Source organism: Pyxicephalus adspersus, chromosome 1 (genome assembly GCF_032062135.1).
Source record: "Pyxicephalus adspersus chromosome 1, UCB_Pads_2.0, whole genome shotgun sequence".
NCBI lineage: Eukaryota > Metazoa > Chordata > Amphibia > Anura > Pyxicephalidae > Pyxicephalus > Pyxicephalus adspersus.
Genome location: NC_092858.1, coordinates 133,554,547 through 133,578,077, shown reverse-complemented (window position 1 = coordinate 133,578,077; position 23,531 = coordinate 133,554,547). Strand labels below are relative to the sequence as shown.

Sequence of the window (23,531 nt, the reverse complement as noted above, 5' to 3'; positions counted from 1 at the left end):
TAAGACAATATAGAACATAAGTAAAATAAAAATGCATATTCTGAAAAATGTATTTAAGAAAAAATGTAAGTATTTTAATTACAGTAACAACATTTTTACACCCCCTCAAAGAAGGTAAAATGAGATGTATAAATTTCTCTTATCCTTTAAGAAACATTAAAAATTGCACTGGTCTATGAGGTGTATAGCTGAAGTGGTAAAAAAGTAACAACCATTGTTTACTGTTCTGCAGACAGAAAAATGTAACATGACAATACCCTTGGGAACACATCCAGCTGTTTGTCTGAAGGTGATTCCTAATATTGACAAAGATGAATGCCAACAACTTTCATCAGAGAAATGTATAATGCGTGGTAAGACAAAGTAAAATAATGTATGATGTTTAGTACTATACGGAAATAAATTGTTTTCAGATATTAAATTATTTTATTTATACTACAAGAAATGTAAATGTTTTCTCTATGAACCAATTCTGTTTCAAAACGTTTGCCATAGCAAATAGTTATTTTGTCTGAAAATGTGATAACTAATTATTAGGGTTAATGGAAAAAATGCTTAAATGTCCTTAAAATGCTTTGCATGCAGACAAAATGACCCTCGTTCATATGCTAAATACTAACATTTTTGAGTTCAGTACATCTATGCCAAATAACTAGATAACAATCAATGAAAATGTTTCTAAAATAAAAACATAATCTGTTGGCAATTATATGTCAAAGCCTCCCACTAATTAGATTTCAGATCATACCATAGCCCCTAGTTTTATCCATATACATTTCCACAATTTGTTTGGCAAATATTTTCAATCTGGATCAGATCTGTTCCATGTTTGCTGGATAGCTCAGGTTCACCCATGATAGTGTATGTTCTTTAGTCTGGGAGAGCTTTACTAAATCAGCCACATTATATTGCCTTATGTATCTTTGTACTTGTACATCTGATTGAATCACCTAAGGGTGCTGCTTAGATGTGCCCACTTCTTCTTTCCACCTGCACTTTTTGTACAAGACATAAGCACTCTTTGCTCACTCATGGGGTTTTCTTAATCAAATGGAGTAGACATGGTTTGTATGTATAACTGAATTTAGAAATAATGTAGCCTAAAGATCTATTAGCTCTAGCTTGGTTGGGCATAACCAATTTGTTTTTTACACATGACGTTTGTAAGGTCTTTAACCATCTGGTTGTTTTACATCAAATCATCTTTAGAAAGACAAACACACAAAGAAAGGGGTGTAAAATGCTGCAGGAAGCCATTAGACCAGGTGTGTCAAACTGTGGCCCTTGGGCCAAATCCGGCCCTGCATGTCCTTTTTTTGGCCCCCAAAAGAATTCTTAACATGAATTGCAGATGGCCCGCTCCCTACTGCAATCTGTAGTAACAGCAGGCCAGCTGCAATTCATATGAAGCTACTGTTTTATAGACGCAAGTACAATGCCGCTACTACAATTCTGGGCATCACTCGCGTCTCTAGACCAGCCACTTCTCTGCCTATGTGTGGCCCCCTATTTTAGAGGCGGAAGTGATGTCGGGAATTGTAGCAGCAGCATCACTCGTGTCTATTGACCAGCAGCCTATGCGTAAACCCCGCAGAGATTATACTGACAGATAAGCTCAATAATCAGGTTTATTATCAGACTTATTATTATCAGGAATTATCATGGAGGTATTGCTATTATAATTGTTTTACTTTGCCAGAGAATGCAATGTGACACCAAATGAATGCAGCAATTCATTCTCTAGCAAAGTAAAACAATTATTCTCAATAGGAAGAAACAGGAACGCATGAGAATAGTATGCAGTGGATTGATCTAAATAATTTGGATCAATCCACTGCATATTACTGCATACTCTTCTCATGTGTTCTTGTTTCTTCTTATGGAGATTAATAGTTTTTTTCAATATCTTCTAAGTTTGTGGCCGTGACTTGGTCTGTTTTTAATTTCGTCCCTCTGAGTATTTGAGTTTGACACCCCTGTATTAGACTCTCCAGTCACAAATACCTGTTTTAACTGCCATTGTACTGTCCTGGACTTTTGAAGTTTCCCTACACTTTTAGTTAGGCATAGGTGGCCTCCAAGCATACCTGATCCAATCTCTACTTTGCTATTTATAGTCCAAGATGGACTTAGACATACTTCACAAAGGCAATATGTAGTATTTGAAAATGTATTAAACTTAAAACCTTATGGTGTGATTAAAAATGTTTGTAACATTTGTTCTGTTAAAATCCCTCTTACACATGCACCTTACTTTAAAAGCTAGCTATAAATTGGTGGTGAATTGCTGCCATTTTTATTTTACAAAGTGGTTGTGTGCCCTGGCTTGCATGGATGCTCAGTGTGTGCCTGTTTGTCGAATTTTTGTAAAAGTAGTTCTACAAACTTTATCTTCAATCCAGATATTTCCCCCATTGATATCCTTAGTCTGATAACTGGCACGATTTAACCATCTTCCTCCAAATACAGGTGAATCTGGACTTGTTCCAGCCTGTTGTTCCAGAACTGTTTTGGAACTAGTGGATCTATTTTCCTGGTTACTTATCATGTTTTTGTCAGTACATGAACTAATTGGCTTCTTGTACTGTTTCCTCTTCTCACACTCCAGCCTTGCTTTACAGAGAATATAGAAACCTAATGAGCCTGATTTAATAAAGCTCTTCAAGGCTGGAGAGGATACAGTTTCATCAGTGAAGCTGTGTGACCTGGCAAACCTGGAATGGATCTGGTCCAGGATCAAAAACATTTTCTAATTAGCAATTGATAAATCCATTCCAGGTTTGCTGGATCACCCAGCTTCACTAATGGAACTGTATCCTATCTAGCCTTGGAGTGTTTTATTATATCAGACCCAATGTCTTCTCAAATGCAGGTGTTTACACTGCATTAAACAATACACTTGTAATACAATTATTTGTTTTGTACCGGCTTCAGAGACAATTTAAAAATAAGAACATTTTGTCCACATTAATAAATGTAAAAAATTTTATTACCGCAAAAAAGCCATAAAATTGTTTACTAAAGTTATTCTCACAACTTGGTTTTGTTCCCCACACAGTAGTAAATGACTTTCTTATAGTGTTTTTTGCATACCAATGCTTTTAATAGTTTTGTTTTCTGACATGGTAATTACTTTGTGTTATACAAATCAGAAAGAATTGGGACTGCAGCAGAAAATGTATCTTGCAGAGTATTTAACACATCGTCAATGACGTGTACATGGACGTTTGGCAAAAATGCCCCCCATACTAATTCATACATACTTTCTCTCAGGTATGTGTTTGCATTGGGCTGTACTGTATAATAATACTTTATATTTCTTTTTGGGCTGAAAATGAATGAGTTGGTTTCCTGGGACCTGGAATGACAGCCAATCTGCGGGTAAGCAGATTGTCACCTTAGATCACCAAATTGCTCCGCCTTTAAATATTTTTGTAACATGTGGGCATTATTTAGTTGTAGAATCCAATAAGTAACTAGAACAGCTTTATTTCAAGTGAAGCACATTTACATTTCCTTTACAGGTGATAGAAAATTGCACATTCATTATACTGACCACCAAAATATGTTGGGCCCTGCTTTTCACCAAAAGTGGTGTGCTACCAGAAGAATTCTACTTCTTGTTTTCAGGCACACAAAAAAAATTTATATCCTTTATGTCTGTGAAGGTTCCCATTTTTCTAGGCCATTGTCAATCTAGTTAGTACTTAGTCACATTTAACCTACTTATCCTTGCTATCTATGCCCACTTCCTGACACCAAGGATGGAAGTATGCTAATAGAAAAGGGAGGTTCAACAAACTTCACACCTCCTGTTCTTTGACAGCTCAACATCTATAGTGTGATATTCCTTTGAAATTGAATTTAAGTGTTTGTGATGTGGCTGAGGTATTTCCTACACTGGTAGAACTGATGAAGCTTGAGAGCATTACAAGAACAAGTCCAGTTGATTGTGAGCAGATATGGCCTGTATCAAGCATTGTACTAAAGTAAATTTTGATTTATGAAACTTAGGGAACTTGATAACAAGACCAAGGAGTTAAAACTGACTTAAATTGTATTTAAATATATGTTTTGTATTAATATTGAAACTGTTTTGTTTCCCTAGGCAAAAAACTTATATCGTACAGTGTCAACAATACGAAAGACATTTCCAAACAAAGACTGGTGCCTGCACATTTCATGACTTGAGCGTAAACTTTTTTGATTATGCAACTATTTTTTTACAAGGGTCAGATCCTGGGATACAAAGTTTTGAAAAAACGATTAGGCTTTCAGAAATAGGTAAAGTATACAATTAATGTTTTAGTGAAACTATGATGATAAAGCTGTACATTTTTAGCATCAAAAAATTTCATATTGGAAATATGTTTTTTTTTATTGCTTCAGTGCATTTACTTAGAAATAAATTAGCTTTTGGTTGCAGTATGAAACATTAACATGTTACTAGGTACACACAAGCAGATCTACTGTTAGTTTTGCTCTTGACTAACTAATTTGATTGATTTTCAATTTAGTGGTTGACCTGTTGCAAGTCCCAAACCACTGTACACATGTACAATATGCAGATAGAGAATGATAAAAAAAATATTACCCAGTTCAAGGTGATGGTTCATACACACAAAATGGCTTATGGACTTTTGATCAATATTTACCTAAAACATTTGATTTATTGATTTATACAGTATTTGGAAACCTACATATCAGTCCCTTACGATTGATTAGCTGCTGATTTCCCTTCAGATTGAAAACTTTTATCAGATCAGAAATCGGCCTGTGTGTACATGATTAGCTCCCTTGCTTGGCACATCTCAAAAACCTTCTGGTAAATTCATTGGCCTCCTCCCACATTGGCCTATGTTAAGGAATTTATTCTATGGCTATGGTATAGAAATTTAGATTGTGATCTCCTCTGAAACCAGTTGTTGACATGTCTATGGGTTCTGCATAGTCCTGCATAATATGTAGGTACTATATAAATGGATAATAATACAAATTTCCCAGATGACATAAAAATGGCTTCAAAATTTGCTAAAAAATAGCAAATTACTTTGAAGGAATACATTCCAGGTTTGATGGATTACCCAGCTTCACTGATGAAAGTGTATCCTCTCTAGCTTTGGAGAGCTTTAATAAATCAGGCTCATAGTTTTAATGTTCACAGTAAAACATGGATTTTATGTTTTATGTTACAGAAGTCTTCAGTCCACCAAGAAACATTTCAATTACATCTTTTAAAGACAGCATTACAATATACTGGGAAAGTCCACAAACACAGGAGTATGTATCTGACTTGTGTTTCACATACAACATTGAAAAGAACAAGGTATGCAAAATATAAAATGCTTTCCAGTTTCCCATCCGTGAAATTGTTACTCTAGAAACTGAAAATGAAGCACACACTTAAAAATGTTTTGCATCCAGTTTATAATTGTAATCCAAAACAGTGTATAGTGATTATTTATGACAAATTATGGCTTAATCACTTTACTAACTATGCTAACTATACAAAAAGGTGGAAGATTTTCCCTGGGAAAAATACAAATAACTGACTTTTTTGGGCCACAGTCACCTGTTGCCCAGTTTAGGTCTTGGAAGGGCAGTCGTCTACTTTACCAACCAATATTAAGGTTAATGTGTGGGCAAAAAAGGCTTTGGAGAGCCCAAGCCTGCTCCAGCATCTTCTGTGCTATTTTACAAACACATTGGGCCTGATTTATCAAAGCTCTCCAAGACTGGAGAAAGTAGACAATCATGATGAACACCTGAGCTCTCTTGCTCTCATAATGCCCAATATGTTGGGGTAAGGTAAACATTCTGAGTGGTGGTGGGTGATTATTAATGCAAAGGATATCTGTATTATATAAACTGCAAAATGTATAAGAAATACATGCCCATTTTATGATTTCCATAATTTGCCCCCAGGTGTGATTTACTGTAGCTGATGACTTGGGCTGTTCCTCTGTATGTTGATTCCCAAGGGCAGTTTATATATTTTTTCAAAAAATGTTTAGTGGCTGGCATAAGAATATCACTGCCATATAGCCTGTGTGATACTCTTTTAATACTTTCTGCATCACTATAAATAAATACTAGCATGGGCTTTTTCCCATGCTAGAGGACTTAGAAATGGCACATTGTTTTCCACTCCTATATTTAGGATGCTGGGCAGCATGGTAACATGCTTTAAATTACAAAAAGTGATGGCAGGTCTTCTTGTTCCACTAAATAGCTGTTGGCCTCCTGTCCAATTATTTATTTTCTAAGCATAGGGAACATACAAAACCAAACACTAAAACAAGTGTTGACAGAGTGGAAGAAGGGTCATACAAAATGTCCTGCAGGCCAACCATGTGTCATTAACAGGTTAGGTGGGAAACCCAATATCAAAAACAAAAGGTGAATGATCATTTCTAAATAATTACTGCTTTGCTCCAGTAGTCCATGGTGCCATTGGTCTTATTTTAAAGAGACACAAGCAGATGGAAGATCTATTTTAACCAATCAATCCCAAAAATTACTTTGTAATTCTTGTAAAGGTTTGCTAAATGGGTGGATCAAGTGAACATTGTCTGGGTAGACTTATCCTTGTATGGGCAACATTCTACCTAGAAAACATTAACATTTCTTTCATGACTTTCAGGACTCATATAACGCTTCAAGCAATCCATTTACAATTTCAAATTTAGAAAAGGAATGCTCAATCAGAATTAGAGCCAGAGGAATAGAGGAATGTGACATGAATACAAACTGGGGAGAATGGAGTGAATGGATAGACTGCGGTATGATTAAAATGTATACAATACTACTATAGTAGATGTACCCTTTACCAGTGTTACCAAATGATTACCTACAGAGCCGGAGAATTTAGACTTCAAAATCTTTGCATGTCAGCACTAAATATATAGATCAGTAGAAATTAGTAGAGGTACTTATGATACTGACATTATTAAATACTTTTTTGGAGACATACAAGGTTTTCTTTTGGAAGAATTTCTTACAAGTTTTACGTAAAGCTTCATATACTTGAATACAAAATATATTAAAACAATGTTTTCATACTTACACAGTAGTTTAAAACAGCTAAGGTTAAAACACAAAGAACAAGTTTTACAAAATATTAACCAATAGAAGGCAAAAAAGGGAGAGAAAGTTTAAAAAGAATGAACAGAAAATGCATGCTTTATCACATGCAACAGCAAATCATGTACCATTTATTGTGGTTCACTGTTGTAAAAAAGTGTCAAATCCCCCATTTCCATGTGTTTTAAATGACAGTGATTGATTAAGCAGTAAAATTGAACAACACATGTTGTGGTGACATTAGAATTGAATAGCGGCACACCACAATAACGCAACACATTGCATTTATAGCATGTTCAACCACATGACAAAGCATGTTGTATTATTTTTTTATAACATGTTAGGGTGCATAACCAGCCTATTTATTTACAATGTGCATTAATTCAGAACATTTTATTGCACATCAGTCCTTGCTCCATTGCAGACACCGCCATCTTCACCAGGTTTTATATCTTTAACCATGTTGAATGGTGAGGCCGGAATATTGTAACTCACATGGGCATGCATTCATTCCCGCCATACAGGGGCATGCTTATATACCCAGTGTCAGACAGAGATATAAACAGGGGCTTCTTAGTGTTCACTATGAAAAAATTGCAATGGTAGGTAAGTATATTTGATTGCAGAATTGACAAAGCTTGTCCTTTCTGCAATAAGGAACCTCCTTGCTCCTAACTTTCTTATATATGTTTAGTTCTGCTTTAATGTACCACTAAGATCTAATTTCTATATGAATGTTTGGTGAAATTTATATTCACTACTGTAAATTGAAATATTCATTTTATAAATAAATAGCTAGTTACAGGAACAAAAGGGTTAATCTAATGATTGTAATGACATTTAATTACAAAATGACTGGTATAGCAATTATATATGTTATGTTATTTTCTATCATTTAGGATTGTGAATGTATGCCTTCCACGAGTTCCTGAGCCAAAGAATTATTTACAATCTACAAAAGACTGCAAAATGAATATGGAGGTAAAATCTCTATGAAAATTCATCTGCTAGTTTGCCTGCTGTTGGGAATTCATTATTAATATGTAATTGAAGCACATTACTCAATAACTACTGGTTTAATCTCTCTCTATATTTGTCTGTACCAGCCTTTCTCAACCTTTTTTTCAACCTCTGAGGTACCATTAAAATAATATTCATATGTCAGGATACTCTACTATAACCATAATGGGTTGCTAGTAGAATAAATGTCCCCCTTACAGAAATAAACAGAATGCCATATTTACAGACAGCTGTAAAAGCTGAAAAACATCCCTGGCTTACTGCAGCTGACTCTGCCCAGTGGTGTTGGCTCCAGAACTATGCAGGCACCATCATATTGAAAGTCCATCAGCCACAAATCAAGGAACTCCTGGAAACTACTGGAGAAACCCCAAGGCTTCACAGATCCTTGGTTGAGAGTGGCTGGTAAAAACAACTTTTTTAGGCGACATACTTTTTTAGGCTACAACAGGCTACATACACACACTCATTTGTTGTTGTTGGGAAACAATCTTTCATGAATGAATGAGCACTGTACACAGGACTGTTCTGCTATAGAGAGGGGAGGAGGAGGAATGAGTGAGCTGCACCCCGCTGTGCTGTCCTCCCTTTACAGTGGTCCTTTATCATCTGTTGTCAAACCGACAGATTGATGGAACCATCCTGATGGATCCATGAACGATGTGGAGCAACCTTTGTACACATCAGATTCTTGTCCGAGGCAAGCCCAACCATTTATACTGGGCAAGCATCATCTGACATGTGTACATAGCCTTACGCTAAAAATTAACACAAGCATGAGCGAGATGTTACTAATCTATAGTGAAATTTGCCAACAGAAACTTATCTTCTCAAATACCAGCATTAGGTAAATGTTTGTGGCCAGTGGAGGTCACATTGATGCTTTCCATCAATGCATAAGATTTTTTACAGTAAGTTACTGGAAATCTGTACTAATAGTTATCCATAGGCTACTGTTGCTAGTCTTAGGCTGCGTACACACGTGCAGTAAATATCGTTGGAAACTAATGACTAACGCCTGATTTCCCGATAATCGTTAGCAAAAAAAGTGCACAACGACGCTGATGAGCAAGGATTGTCGCTGGAAATGAACGACCATCTCGGCAGGTCTGATTGGGCGATGATCGTTCACAATCTATTGTGTATAAGGTTGTTCAGTGATCGTTCGCAATCTATTGTGTATATGGTTGTTCAGTGATTGTGGATGGTTCTGCAGTACACTTTCTCCTTTACTTGTCACTTCCTGCATTGTTCAAAGGATCGTATCTAGCGTGTGTACAATATTGGTGGATTATATTTGAGCGATCGTATCGTTACAGCATGTACAGAATTGTGCACAATACGATTGTTCAAAATATTCGTCCATAATTGTTCATCTGTCGTTAGTCATACGTTTTCTAACGACAATTATTGCATCTGTGTACCTAGCCCTAGCTACTGAAAATTTCTAGCTCTTCTACTTTAAAAACTAGATTGGTTTGTAATCCAAGACTGGACTTTCTTGTCCGGTATGTGCAGTATGTACACAGAGTTGACATGTTTGTTCATTTTATAAAGAGGCTTCCTATTTTATAGTACTACATAATTGTTTTTTTTTAATAAACCATGTATCTCTTGCAACGTGAATTTTCACTTTTCTAAGAGAATGAAGTCAAAATGCTAAAAACTTTCACCTTTCAAAGGATACACAGATGACCTACTATGAAAATACAAATTTTGAAATAGCAAGCATGTAAAACTTTGCAATTACAAAATTACTATACAGTGAATGTTGCATTAGTAAAAAAAATAAAAGTTCTGTTTGTGTAAAGCACAAATTCATTGTTTTATGTTTCTATTTTTTAACAGAACATTGATTTTTCTCCAAATCTTTCAAAATCTGAAACAGAAGAATTTATTGTTGTCAAGGATAACTTACTGTGAAAAAAAATAAGCAAAGAAAAAATAACTGATCAAAACTAATTTTCTAAATTATTTACGAACATTTAATGCAAATCTTCCTACCGGTTTATACAAATCACAAAGGGAGACGCATGGACTATCAATACCTACCAAGTACAGTTCTCACCTTCGTCTCATATACATTGGTGGCATGCAGTACTCTACCAGTCAAAAAATCAATGTTGGAGTTGCTTAACAGGTAACAGGTGTAGACTGCAAGATTCTCATTTAGATAGATCATGGTATGGGTAGTAGTAGGTAGTAACATTCTCTTGTACTCTTTCTGTTATGTTGAAGACATTTTACTACTCATCTAAAAACTAAAGAAGCTCCATGGAAAACCAGCTAAATGTTTTCAAAATTGCAAAACATGTTCAAATGGATCTAACTACTACTAGGATTGGCAAATGTACTGTATAATACTGACATATCCACTTTACTAAAGGGAAATACTATTAAACCTAGAACTATCACAGAGATCGGCTCTTAAGGTAGAAATGTATAGAATGGCATAGAGCTCTTCGTACATGTCTGCATGGTAAAGGGAATCATGGCAATGTCGGTGCAAGTTATAGGACCTGACACTTTTATATGTCTTCTCCCCTAACATACAGATCATAATAATGATCCGGTATTCCAGCATGCTAATGCAGTTACTGAGATTGTCCAGCAAAAAGGCCACACTGAAGCCCAAAACTATATATAGTCATAACTCAAGAGAAAAATGTACTGACAGAAACATGAGGATTATTGCTCAACATTTTCGGAGTCACTGACCCATAACAAGCAAAGTGATTAGATTCTTGGAGACAATTTTGATGCAGAATTTCTTCCCTGTCAGTTTCCTTAAAATAGTGTATTCAGGAGTCTGTTTAACAGCATTTAGTTAGTTTACAAGTTTATGTACCCAGACATACTTGATGTTATATAATTGTTGTTCTCTGATTTATTTTTATATATTGTACCAAATGTGCATTTATTGCAAGTTTTCTATGTTGTTTTTGTACCAATTTTTTTAATTTTTGAACATAAAAACTTTAAATTATAGAGGGTTTGTACCATGAAACCAAAGTAACCAGCATTTTCAGAAGCATATCTATATTCTCTCTTCTTGAACATGCTGAAAGAATTATGGGGTCATACCCACAGCTGTATATGTTTTACAAGCTTTTTTGTTCTTGGGTTCTGCTATAAATGTGAACCTGTCTATAATCTTCAATATTTTTATATTTTATTATTGAAAAAACTCAACACTATTATTACTTGCATTACCAAATCATCTAATTAAAACATAATATCCTAGTAAGTCAAATGGCCTCCCATAGTAAGTCAAAAAGTAAGTCAGTGGCCTCCCAAAATAAATATTGAATATTGTGAGGACGCTTTACAGTCGTCTGTTAGACTATAAGGTTCTAAACTACCTGTTGTTTCCACCAGTGAATGCAATTTATTGCAGCATCCAATGATGGTGTGGCAACAAAGCTGCACTGCCACAGAATTCAAAACAGCGAATTATTATTAAACAGGATTTATATAGCGCCAGCATATTACACAGCGCAATTCAATTCAGATTTCAGAATTTAAAGTTACCACTCCCATGTGTGCTGTGCCTGCTTGCATTACAGTGGAAAACTTATTGAAGGATGTGGTTAATGGCGTTTTATTTAGTGATTCAGAAGACTGTAGGTTGTTAGTCAGCACTTGGCCTAACAGCCTTGTCCTGTGCTTTTTGGACTGACAACACTGCCTATGTGGCCCCCTCTGTGAGATGCAGGGTGTTGGACGTCAACATATGACACACAAATATGAGACTCAAATGAAGGAGAATTTAACTTGGTCAAGGAGTGTAAAGAACATCTTGTTTATAAGGCTTGTGAATCACGTTTTACAGGAATTGCAATGTGGCAATTATCAGTGAACGCAAGCTACTTTATACAGCCACCAGAGACCAAGTTATTCCCCCACTGTGGCTTGCACTGCATTGCACAGTGTCACGCATGTTGTCATTTGTAATGTGTAAAGGGGGCTTTAAGAGAAGGGGCAAGGGGAACATATTTATTTTTTATTGACAACATACCACATAAGGTCACCTCTGTAAATGTTAATGACATGTGTCTACCTACACTCCTGCATAAAAGGGACACAACTCAGTACTAAAATCAAGTCCTGCATTATATAAATAAATGTACACTGTATACATACATTATAAACCTTGCTCTGTGCTACTCACAACCTACACACAGAACTGCACTATAAACATACACAAATTACAAGCCAGCCCTATTAACTTGGGTCCTACTGTACACTTCTCTGTAGTATAAAGGTTCTCCCTGTTCTGCTTCATGATGTTTCTCTACTGCTGCAAATCTCCCTGGTTCAAATCTTGGCCAGGACACTGAATGGAGTTTGCCCGTTCTACCTGTGTCTGCATGGGTTTCCTACGGGTACTCCGGTTTCCCTCCCACATTCCAATAACATGCAGTTAGTCCAATTGGCTTCCCAATAGACTGTATTAATGACATATGACTATGGTAGGGACATTAAATTGTGAGCACCTTTGAGGGACAGCTAGTGAAATGACTGTAAAACGCTGTGTAATATGTCAGCACTATATAAATAGTGGATAATATTAATACTAAATAGAAGAATGTGAGCTGAGCCTGTGGCTGTTATTCCTTCTGATCTCCAGATCATCATGAAAATGTAAGAAGAATTAAATCTAACCTAAGTAGCAATGTAAACACTTCAGCCATCTGTCTCTTACTATTGCAGAATTGAAACTGTTCAGTCATCAACAACAGATGAAACATTCCCAAAATATTATTACAAATACCACAGTTAGTTTTACTGGTTGATTGGTGGTTTCCAAAACACGTCTGACATGACCTCTTACGGAAGATTTTTTTAGGAACAATCACCACAGTAAGGACTCCTGGACAAGTCATGTTCCCATTGTGCTAAAACAGAAAAGGGATGTACCTACTGGCCTGTAGATACATTGCCTTAAAATAAAAAAGACATAGTAAAAGTCTGTTTGTTGTCTGTAGGTAGGGAAACATATTCTATATTCAATGTAACCAAGAAAACACTGCTAATAAAGCAGAACTAAACCTACCTCCACTCACACCGTTGGCGACACCGATATCTTCACCAGTCTTTTTCTGTGTTCAGGATCTTGGGGCCACCTTCATTGACCAGTCTGGAATTACACAACTCCCGCTTATAGAAATTCATTCATTGCAGCTCTGAGGTATGCTAAAAATATATACTGTGCTGCATGCGTCCCTCAGTGTACATTTTAGATACATTTTTAGGCAGGCAGTTAAACGTTTTAAGAATGTCTCTTCTATAATAAGGAGCCTGATTCCTCGCAGCTTTTTAACTTTTAAGTTTAAATCTGTTTTACTTAGCAGCTGATAGTTACATTGGCATTTTAGAGGATACTGTTAAACTACTACGAACACCTGCTTGTATTAACCACAGCCTGTCCCCGAATGCGCGGGCAGCCGGGTGTCACTCAAAGGCGAAGAAACTTCCCCTTTAGCGACGTCATGATGCCAGAACCCGCTCACTCTCCCATCGCAGGCTCAGACCTAGGGGGTTGTGTACAGAGTTGGCGGGTTGTGTCCAGAAATACAACCCACTCACTTCCGAGCCTGTGATCCGTACTAGGGACATGGTGCATGGCTCTGACTGGTGCTTCCTCCCAGCAGGGGCACACCAGCCAGGGCCATGGACCTCCAAAATTTTCTTTTCACGGACCACTGGTTTGCGACCGCTGTTTTAAAGCCAATCCACTGTTGGAGCTCACACAGGTTTATTGTCATTGACCATTCCATGAGGTGACAGTGTTGGGGCCTGATCATTAGCTACCAGGCACAAGCAGTTCTTTGTTGGAGGAGGTCACATGCAACCCCACACACCCAAATGAACTAAGAATTGTAAGGTGGTGTGTAAAGTGTGAAGTGATAAACCTTTACTATAATGCACATCACCTGACATGCACCTGAAATCTGTGGGGTCTATTTATTAATATAACTATGATATTTCCCCCAATTTTACACAACTTTCTATCAATCTTATGTGAAATTTGGGTGTATGAATTTGGGGTGAAAACACTGACTAATAGATCCCCAAGCATGCATTAACTTTCCCTGATTACAGTGTAAACCAGTGTTTTTCAACTAGGGTTCCTCCAGAGGTTGATAGGTGGTCCTTGAGACTCTCAGGTCAGTTATCACTGAAATCAATTATGTTGTTGGCTATCTGATGGGTGACGTTCTTCTCAATGACCCACACACTAATGTACTTGTGGAAATAGTAATTATTGCTGGGGTTCCCTGAAGACCTGAAAGTTAATTCAAAGGGGTTCCTCCATGTTAGTACAACACTGTTAGTCCTATTACAAACTGTAAGGTATTATCAACTGTACTTCCTGTGGCACATTATTCTCTGGCACCAAACTTTTAAAAGTTTTCTGGATTTTGTAGTGTTGGGGAGGAATATTTCCATTAACACACATTCCAATTACGGGAACCATGGTTGTTTTACTGTAGGGCTGAAGCTCATACAATCAGCAGTGGCAGCTGCCATCTTTTAATGCATATAATTCCCCTTTAACATGCCATGATACATTAAAGCAGAACTAAACTTGTTGGTGAGCTTCTGCCATATTCAGCAAGTACGCACAGCATATTTATATATATATATATATATATATATATATATACACAATATATATATACATTGCAGTTTATAGCACATATTTACCTTGTGCTGTTGTCTTGCTGTGATGACAGATCTAGGACTCGTCATCGCTGCATGGATGGGCGCAATCATCTTCACCACCAGATCCAGTGTTCTCACCAGCCCATTTTAGCCTGGCAGTTTTTGGGTGGTTACTGAAAAGTTGGGTCACAATACAGGGTCTGCCACCCGCAATTTGTTACCACCCAGCTTAAAAACTCTGCGTTAAACACTGAGCTCCATGGCAGACTTCCATGGAGACGCTGACTGCATGACGTAATAGCTTTCAGTGTGTCGACAGCTTTCAGGGTTACTTTTTCAAAAATTTTTTTTGTTTTCTCAGTTTGCTTTATTGGCAAATTCTGACTGAATTTATATGTTTATACAAAAATTCCTAAAGAAAGCAAGCGGTGTTTTCACTATACTGTTCAATGCTTTTGTCAAATCAGTGTGTAGGCTGGCACAAACCTTAAAACTACCCTATTGAAATATCTTTTGTAATAGGAAGTGTCCTTCGCATACTTTCTATCTCCTATAAATGAATTATTATTCTTAACTATAACAATACCTGAACAATACCCGAACAAACAAAAGCTTAAAAAGAATAAAGAAAGTTGAGAAAAAGTTTGAGAATATTTTTAACTGGATTTTTGCCCAATAAGTTTTTAAAGCATACACGACCTTTATGCAGGTCTCATTTAAAGGACAAGTGGGTGGGGAGAAATAGGATGGCTGTCATTTCTATTTAAAAAAAAACATAGTGGTCTGGCAAGCATACTGATTTAATGCAATTATCCTTAAAATATATTGTATCTAGGGTTTCTGGATAGAAAGGCCAGAAATGCCAATTCCCTGCTGTCATATATAGTTTTCATTTGGGCGGGACCTTTAATTTGGGTAGGTAGAGGGAAAGATTACAGTTTGTCCCTTCAATATGCATGTCTTTCTATGACTGAAATAAAGACAGATTTCCTATACATATGCCTCTAAAACATGGCCTAGATATCTAGTTTGATGACGTTCAGATTATCTGGAGTGAAAGAAAATACAATCTCTATTTTTTTAACAGGAACTACAACAACTTCCACTAAACTACAACAACTTCCACTAAAACACACAGAAATAAAACAAACAGACATAAATAAAACAAACAAATAAACAGAAATAAAACTTCCCGGGCAAAGTAATATATGTACAGAAAGAACAAGAATAAACAAGAAAACCCACAGAGCACTCACAGAAGCTGACATCTATAGCAAGACCATAACATACAATCTAATCTGTTCAGAAACCACAGACAGAAGTACGCAACTGGAAAACCACAGGTTTTATAAAGCAGTGATATAATCTATTGACAACAAAAGCAATAAACACCCCCTTAAGTCTTTTAGAAATTTGAAAATTTAAACAGACTAAAAAGGATATTTGGGTGCCACTGGTTTCCTATAACCCATGCCTAGAAGTCCTAGGAAATATTACAAAAGGATTGAAGCCTTTTCTGCTCAAAGACAGAAGACTTCAAAAAACATTCCTGGAATAACCAATCTCCTAGTAGACCATCCAACCTAAAACAATTTATTGAAAGACATTCCCAAACAGCCTAGTACAATGGGACATCTTGCATCCACTATCCTTGTACATATCCACAGCACTGATCAATGCCATTGAACTAGCAATGCCAGGAATACCAATGTCATTGCGTCTCTGAAATTTGTGTATTAATATGTAAGATTCCAAAACTGTATGAAGCCTGATGAAGATATCTCAAAAGATATTCTTTGTTCAAATTAAGTGTTATAAATCAGAATACGTAATGTTGTCTAAGATAAATAGATTTGAGTGTTTTGTTTGAAGGATAGAGAGGAAAGAAAACACTTAAATCTATTTATCTTAGACAATGTTACATATTCTGATTTATAAGACTTATTTTGAATAAAGAACCTCCTACAATTATCCACATATGATTTGATAACTAATAATTGTAACCACTGGATATTGTTTTAGGAATTACTTACTTTTATTGGGTATCAACACTTGTGTGCAATATCAATGACTTGTAAAAATGTTTATAATGTTTGTTTTGTTTTTGCATGTATAAGTACAAATCTCTACCTTCCCCTGATGAAGGCTTTTTGGCAAAACGCGTCAGTTGACATGGCTGTGTTGCTCTACATTTGCTTTTAATATGCTTGAAATTATCATTATTATATTTTTCCTAATTTGAATTGCTACACCTCATCCAATATTATAGCTCAGGTAAATTTTGTATAGTTAGTGGTCACCCTACAAGGTGTCCAACCTAAAACACCACTATGTTACAATTAAACTTCATTGTTTAAATCAAAAAGAAACTCCTCTTCTTCTTTTCTCCCTTTCTATATGCCATGAACTCTGGGCTTCGGCAATAAGTAGTATGTTTGTGGAAAGCAATATGGTACTCTCTTTCTAATTTCCCGTAATTAGTACAAACTAGCTGTAAATAGGTCTGAAGTTAACAAACACAACCTGATAGGTCAGGATAGGGACATCTGTGATTAGGACATACACTGCTGTGTATATGAACCTATCGATTTGTAAAAATATTTGGTATTGTGAAAACCTGAATACTGCAGAAATTAGGAGGGGTGAATGAAAAGCCTGGAAACCACAAACCTAAAGTCAGAGAAGATGACATTGTCTAGCATGTATTCTAGGTGTTATAAGTATGTGCTGGTGGTACTGTTTATGGGCAACCTTTGAATAAATTATTTTAAGGTAAATTTTAAACAAATCTTTGAAATGTTTCTAAAACTAAAAACTGGACTTCTGACAGATAAAAGAGGGCATAATTAATGTAGCTCTGTCTTTATTTACATATCCTACAAATGTTTTTTTCTTTTATTATACAAGTACAGCAAGTATTTAAATTTGACTTGGTTCAGGCTTTTGCTATCTCCGTCCGTACAGGAGAGCTCTTGCTGGGTAAGGCAGCATAAAGGACCAATGAATAATCATAGTATGCCAATAAGACAAGAGTAGTGAACGAGATTTGTTTAGTGAGTGTTATGCTTTTTCTTTCATTATTATGTCACAGAGCAGGTAGAGGTAGAAGACCTGTAGTGTTGATGAACTGCAGCAGAGAAAAATTTAGTCTGCTGCCTTGCCTGAAAGAACTCTGCTGTGTAAATTTCAGGGTTGATTAACAGAAATGCAAATCAGTTGGCAGGTAAAACAGCTCCATAATAGTAGTTTGTATATAGTGGCATGCCTGAAGATATGTGAGAATTTTTATTCAAGTGATCAAAATAGGATTTAACATCTGCCATTTATTTCCACATACTGTCTCTAGGGTTTTTAAAGCAATTAGAGCAAAATGCCCAGAAATCTATTTTAATATATTTATATGGGAAACTGCCAACATGTTGGCTTCTATACACCATAATGGCAGAGAGGTAAAAATAGACTGTGAAACTTTTTTGAACAATTAACTGTTGCATACAGTAAACAAAGATACAGCATTACAACAGAGTCTGTGTAACCGCAAATATTTAATGTCCAAATCACTTCTGAAAATTATAGATGACATGGCCCCTATTTCCAAGTAAGCCAGAAACCCAGCATACAAAGTGATAATTCTCATGACAGCACTCAACCTCCTTACATGCTCCTACAGAGAAGTTCTGTTTGAGCAATACAATATAAGTAAGGCTGTGTTCAGACTAGTAGTAAAGTTGCAGTGCAGATACAGATTTGTCACACTAGTGAACCACTTCCTCAAATGAAAAGCTAGCTTCCCACACACAGCATCTCAATAGAGATTGGGTATGGCAGCGAGCTGTTCAGTACTGCTCACCACTTTTACATTTGACAGTAGATGGCAGTGAGCAGTACTGATGACACTGCCATCAACTGTGCCATGTGCACGCCATGGTTCTTGAGGAACCAGTGCAATGGTAGGGGCAGCTGAGTGACTGGTAAGTTGTCAGCTGCCGTTCTTGAACGCTTGTTTTAGCCACGTTTGAACTTAACCGAAAGGTCCAAGTCGGGCATTTTTAGGAAATAAACAAATATAAGTTAATATACTAACTATAATATACATACATACATTTAAAAATGTAACCAATGAAGAGAAATGAAAATGAGTTGTAATGCACTTTACATGTTAACCTGAATTTCTATCGATTTAAATAGAAAAACACATAAAGCTATAAAACAGTTTTGCATTCTCCACGGTAAAAAAAGGAAATGCATGATAAAATGCATAGCAAAGCTTGTGGTGACATGTGTTTTGAATAATTTCAATAAAAAATGCATCTGGGAAAAAAACTGAAAAGTATGTTTCCAGCTTATGTCTGATGGGGGATTATAACGTGTATGTCTAGCCAAAATGTTAAATTTAGTTTGGATAGAGCTGGTGGGGATTCTTCTGTGCTGAACACTATGGGAAAAAATCCCACTACTTTCCTGCCCCAGTAACAAAAATGTCACCAGGACAGAAAAAATAGTTCTTAATGTTAAATCTACATACCTGCTATTCAAATGCTTACTAAAGTGTATGTATGGGCATTTTTTTTTTTACTTTACTAGCAGTAGGGAAGGTTTCACTTTCCATAAGCCATCTTATTTTATGATGTTTTGGGGGGGACTGCCCTACACTTCCTATGCCAGAGACACACCAGGAAGTTAATGTCCCAGAGTGAGGGGAAACCCTATCTTCGAAAACAGTCCCTGGTACGTGCCCCCCATTAATTTCTCCCTATCTCTTGTAATGGGGTCAAATTTTAACATTTTACTTTTTGGGCTTACCCCTCTATTCTCTAAAATTAAAAATAACATATATATAAAAAGATCAGCTATAAGCTCTACTGCAGGCATTCCTGACCTTTTTAACAAAGAGGAACCCTTGAAATACCTTTTAGGTCCTAATGCACAGCTACATTAGTCTACATTAGCCTGGTAGTCAGTAGAGAGAATGCCTCTTACATTGCTGGCCTATAGGAAGAATGTCATCCTTACAGACAAAAAGATCATTAGTGTTTAAACAGAAATGTGAGGCACAAATTGTTCACTGCTCAAAGAACCCCTACCATTCTTTAAAGGATCCATAGGGTTCCACAGAACCCTGTATGAGAAGCACCGAACTAGAGAGTTTGGATCAGTAAAATACAATGCTGTGAAGCTATCAGGAAAAACAAAAAAGACATTTGATGGTTGCATTTACTGCAAGTATTTACCTCCCACATTCTCATGCTCCTACTTGGTCTAGTATTTGACTGGTCATCAAACAAAAACTGAATATTATTATTATATTTATGTAAAGTAGCCAGTTTTGGCCTTTTGTACCATTAGCCCCAAGAGTGACCTATTCCTATATGCCCACTATAGGTCAGTTCAATGTATCATTAAATGTGCTTTATTATATCTGTTTATGAGTTTAAATGCTTTAAAACTAGAGGGTTAAAAATACTTCCAGTATCTAAAGATGGCCGATTGCTCAAATTAAATATACCTTTTTTATTTTTAGAGTATTTTTTGGATTCAATATAGAATTTCAACCAGCAATTTTTACTTCAAGTGAAATCACTATAAAACAGGATTTATAAAGCGCCAACAGTGCTGTACATTAAATAGGGGTTGCAAATGACAGACAGATGCAGACGGTGACACAGGAGGAGAGGATCCTGCCCTGGAGAGCTTATAATCTAGATGGGATACTTCTTTATTTAGAGTGAAGTAGTTTTGTTAAAGGCCTGCTTGTTCTCGGATACACTCACTTTTTCAATAGCTTTAACAGACCAATGAAAAACCAAAAATCCTAGAATAATTTCATCTAAAACTCAAAAACTAGTTTGCAGAAGACAATGGAAGGCTCACTGCACATGTTGCTCCAGAACTGTACAGATAGGAAGTTGTGTTCTGGTAGTACTTTAGCAGGGTCAGGAGAAGGGCCCCGCTGGGGGGCGCACCGGCCAGAGCTGCAGATCATCTCTCCCGTACTGATGCCAGGCTCAGAGCAATGCCAGGCTCAGAGCAGTGGGCAGGTTGTGTCTCCCATCGCAGGCTCAGACCTGTGATGGGAGAGTGGGCGGATTCTGGCATCATGACGTCACTAAAGGGGAAGTTTCTTCCCCTTTGAGTGACATCCGGCTCCCCGTTGTACGGAGCCAGTAAATTTAGTGGTCCGCCTTTCCCAAAAGATTTGCGACCATTGCTTTAAAAGGTGCCTACCAGTAGTAGTGACTTTAAAAGTCTATAAACCAACAGAAGAAAAAAACTGAGCCATAAGATTTATACCAACATTTTTTTAGCAGTATGACTTGAGGAAAAAAAAACAAGAAACAAATTTTTTTAATGACTATTATTTGTATTCTAAAGATAATTGTATCCAATGATGCAGATTATTTTTATATACAACAATAAAAAAGGGTTTGGTATTTGCCTGATCAAAACATAGTGAAATTGCTTTATGGTGCTAAACCCATAGCAAGGTATTTTCACCTCTTTGCACTCCTTCACCACCTACCCACTCTGTCAGAGCCCCACTTGGGTACCAGCCACAAACACTGCCTTACAGATGAAGCAATGGCATGGTCCATCTCAAAAAGTACCAACAGTAGATCTTACCCGAGGTGAACTTGAGAGTGGGAATTAGTGAGTGACCTATTAGGGAGCACTAACACCTAAAAGGAAAGGTAACAGGGTCCCTTTAAAGGGATAGCTATATATACGTTAAAACCCAACAGCCTATACTCCTGGCATGAAATCTAAAGTGACCAGTTAAGGTTTTAGGCCAGCAGGTGACTTTATGTGAAGTTTTTATCTTTGAGCCAATGGGTAGCTCTGCATTGCATGTGTCCCGGAAAATTCATCTAATGCAGGTTTAGAAGCAGATTGCTTTTTAATAGGGCATAGCAGGCAGTTGGGTTCCAGTAAAATATTTAGGTGTGGTATTCCATTAGTACAATCTTCTAAAAACCTATCTTTTTACAGCCAGAATTGCATCTAATAGGTTGCCAGTGTACCTAATTTGTACACTATTAAATCCATGTTTTTCCAGAAGTTTCTTGTATTCTGTGCCACTTCTCTGCTTTCCTTCACTCATGCTTATTGACTGTAAAAGTGCTCTAGGCTCCTTCTTTTCTTCATCCAAGACAATTTCAGCAATAAGCAGAGCACTAATGCCTAATAAAAAAAAAACACACAAAAAAAATATAAAATATATAACAAACTGTTATAAAGTTTAAACCAATTTGAGTATCTGTTTCTCACCTGGGTTACAAGCTTCTGATACCTTCCTCAAAAGATGGTGTAATTTGTCCTCAGGTAGATCATGCAAGACTCTTGATAAAATGTACAGGTTTGCCTTTGGAAGAGCATCATCTAGAAAGTTACCTGTAACAAAAGACACAGGTATAGTAATGCCAAGAAGCCAACAAAAAATCCGAGAGAGTTGGCGAGGGTCTGTGTGCCCAATCTAAGCAAAATAAACTATTTAAACATTCTCCTAACAAGCTGTGAAAGAACTTTAAAACAAATCCTCACTCATTAACTGCTCATACTGGCAACATCATTCTTTCTAATCCCTGTAATCAGAGGCATTTTATTGTTTTTTTTTTTAAGTTGAGACACTGGTATATTGTTTCCAATTGCTGGCATGTATCTGTTATCTTTAGAAATAACGCCTGTGTACCTGGAGTCAGAAGCAATTTTTTTATGCATTTTTGCATATCTAAGGTTAAGTCCTTAAAATGTACTAACTAATAAGATCTTACAGTAAGCAACATTTTACATTAGGACCAATGCTGTCCAACTCCAGTGCGAGAGCCAGGATTTTCATATAAACCTTGCAACTTCTGATTCTGTGTAAGCCACACCATACAAAATATACTGCTGTCAGAGAAATACTAAAGAGTGTATATCTTAAAGAAACTTGCCAAGAAACAAAAAATAAAACAACTGTGGATTTGTGGGAAGAGATAGATTGAATCTGTTGTTCTCAGAGACCAGGGCTGTATACTAGTTCCAGGGGAGTGATAAAATTTATAATATACATGTATCTATGTATCAGGTAACTAAAACTGCAAAGAAAGACATCAAATGGCACCTGTTGCTTCAGACTTTTTCTGTAGATAGTGTGTGGCTAATTTATTTTAAGCAAATTTCATTGAAAGTTTGGATAGTGGTCCCTCCAAAAAATACAACACATATTTATGATTTATGGATGGTTAAATTTAGTACCCTTTACATGAACAGACATTTGTTTCAAGTAAGCAACCTGTTCTAGCAGAAAAGTATTTCATACAAGAGATGCAAATGAGGATTCAGCAGATAATATAATAAATACTCAGTCTACAGACAGCACAGACGTATTAGAATGTCTACTCCCTTTATCGGTATTGTTGCATTTTTAAAGCAAACATCTGTAAGGTTAAGGAAAGCAGAGTTACTCAACTTCCTTTTTCTGAGTAGCAAATACTTCCTCTCCTGATTATTTGGAATACACATCAGACATGCAAAATAAATTGTGGATATTTTGCTATTAAACTCTCTGACATTTCATAATCTTTTAAAAGTACACCTGTAATGCTGGGGAAATGATGTGCTGCAAAGGTGGATTGGAAAGGTAGGAAATGCCCCTGGGCTATCAATTAAATACACAGTTGAAATACATGTATTGTTTTATTCTGCCAAACTTGCACAGCATCTAGGCATAAGATAAATGTATTTTCCAACAAAATATTTCTTTTATCTACAATACCATA

The 23,531-nt window shown here is 36.4% G+C and overlaps 2 protein-coding genes across 3 annotated transcripts in view; one reads left to right on the top strand and one right to left on the bottom strand.

Annotated features, from left to right (window-relative positions):
- Positions 1–232: 232 nt before the first annotated feature.
- Positions 233–11,468, top strand: LOC140341818 (granulocyte-macrophage colony-stimulating factor receptor subunit alpha-like; the record flags this gene model as incomplete). Its single annotated transcript, XM_072427707.1, is given in 7 exon segments — positions 233–353; positions 3,153–3,273; positions 4,109–4,284; positions 5,196–5,326; positions 6,644–6,782; positions 7,983–8,064; positions 9,952–11,468. Coding segments are annotated over 6 exon segments (696 nt in total), but the record flags the coding sequence as incomplete, so codon positions are not given.
- A 9,620-nt stretch (positions 11,469–21,088) lies between these two features.
- Positions 21,089–23,531, bottom strand: part of ASMTL (acetylserotonin O-methyltransferase like) — an 86,497-nt gene continuing 84,054 nt past the window's right edge. For both annotated transcript variants that reach the window (XM_072427652.1, XM_072427660.1), the window contains 2 exons: positions 22,039–22,161; positions 21,089–21,951 (listed from right to left, as the gene is read on the bottom strand). In XM_072427652.1, coding sequence (XP_072283753.1) covers positions 21,746–21,951; positions 22,039–22,161 — 329 coding nt within the window. In that variant the 3' untranslated portion in view covers positions 21,089–21,745. The remainder of the gene's footprint in view (positions 21,952–22,038; positions 22,162–23,531) is intronic.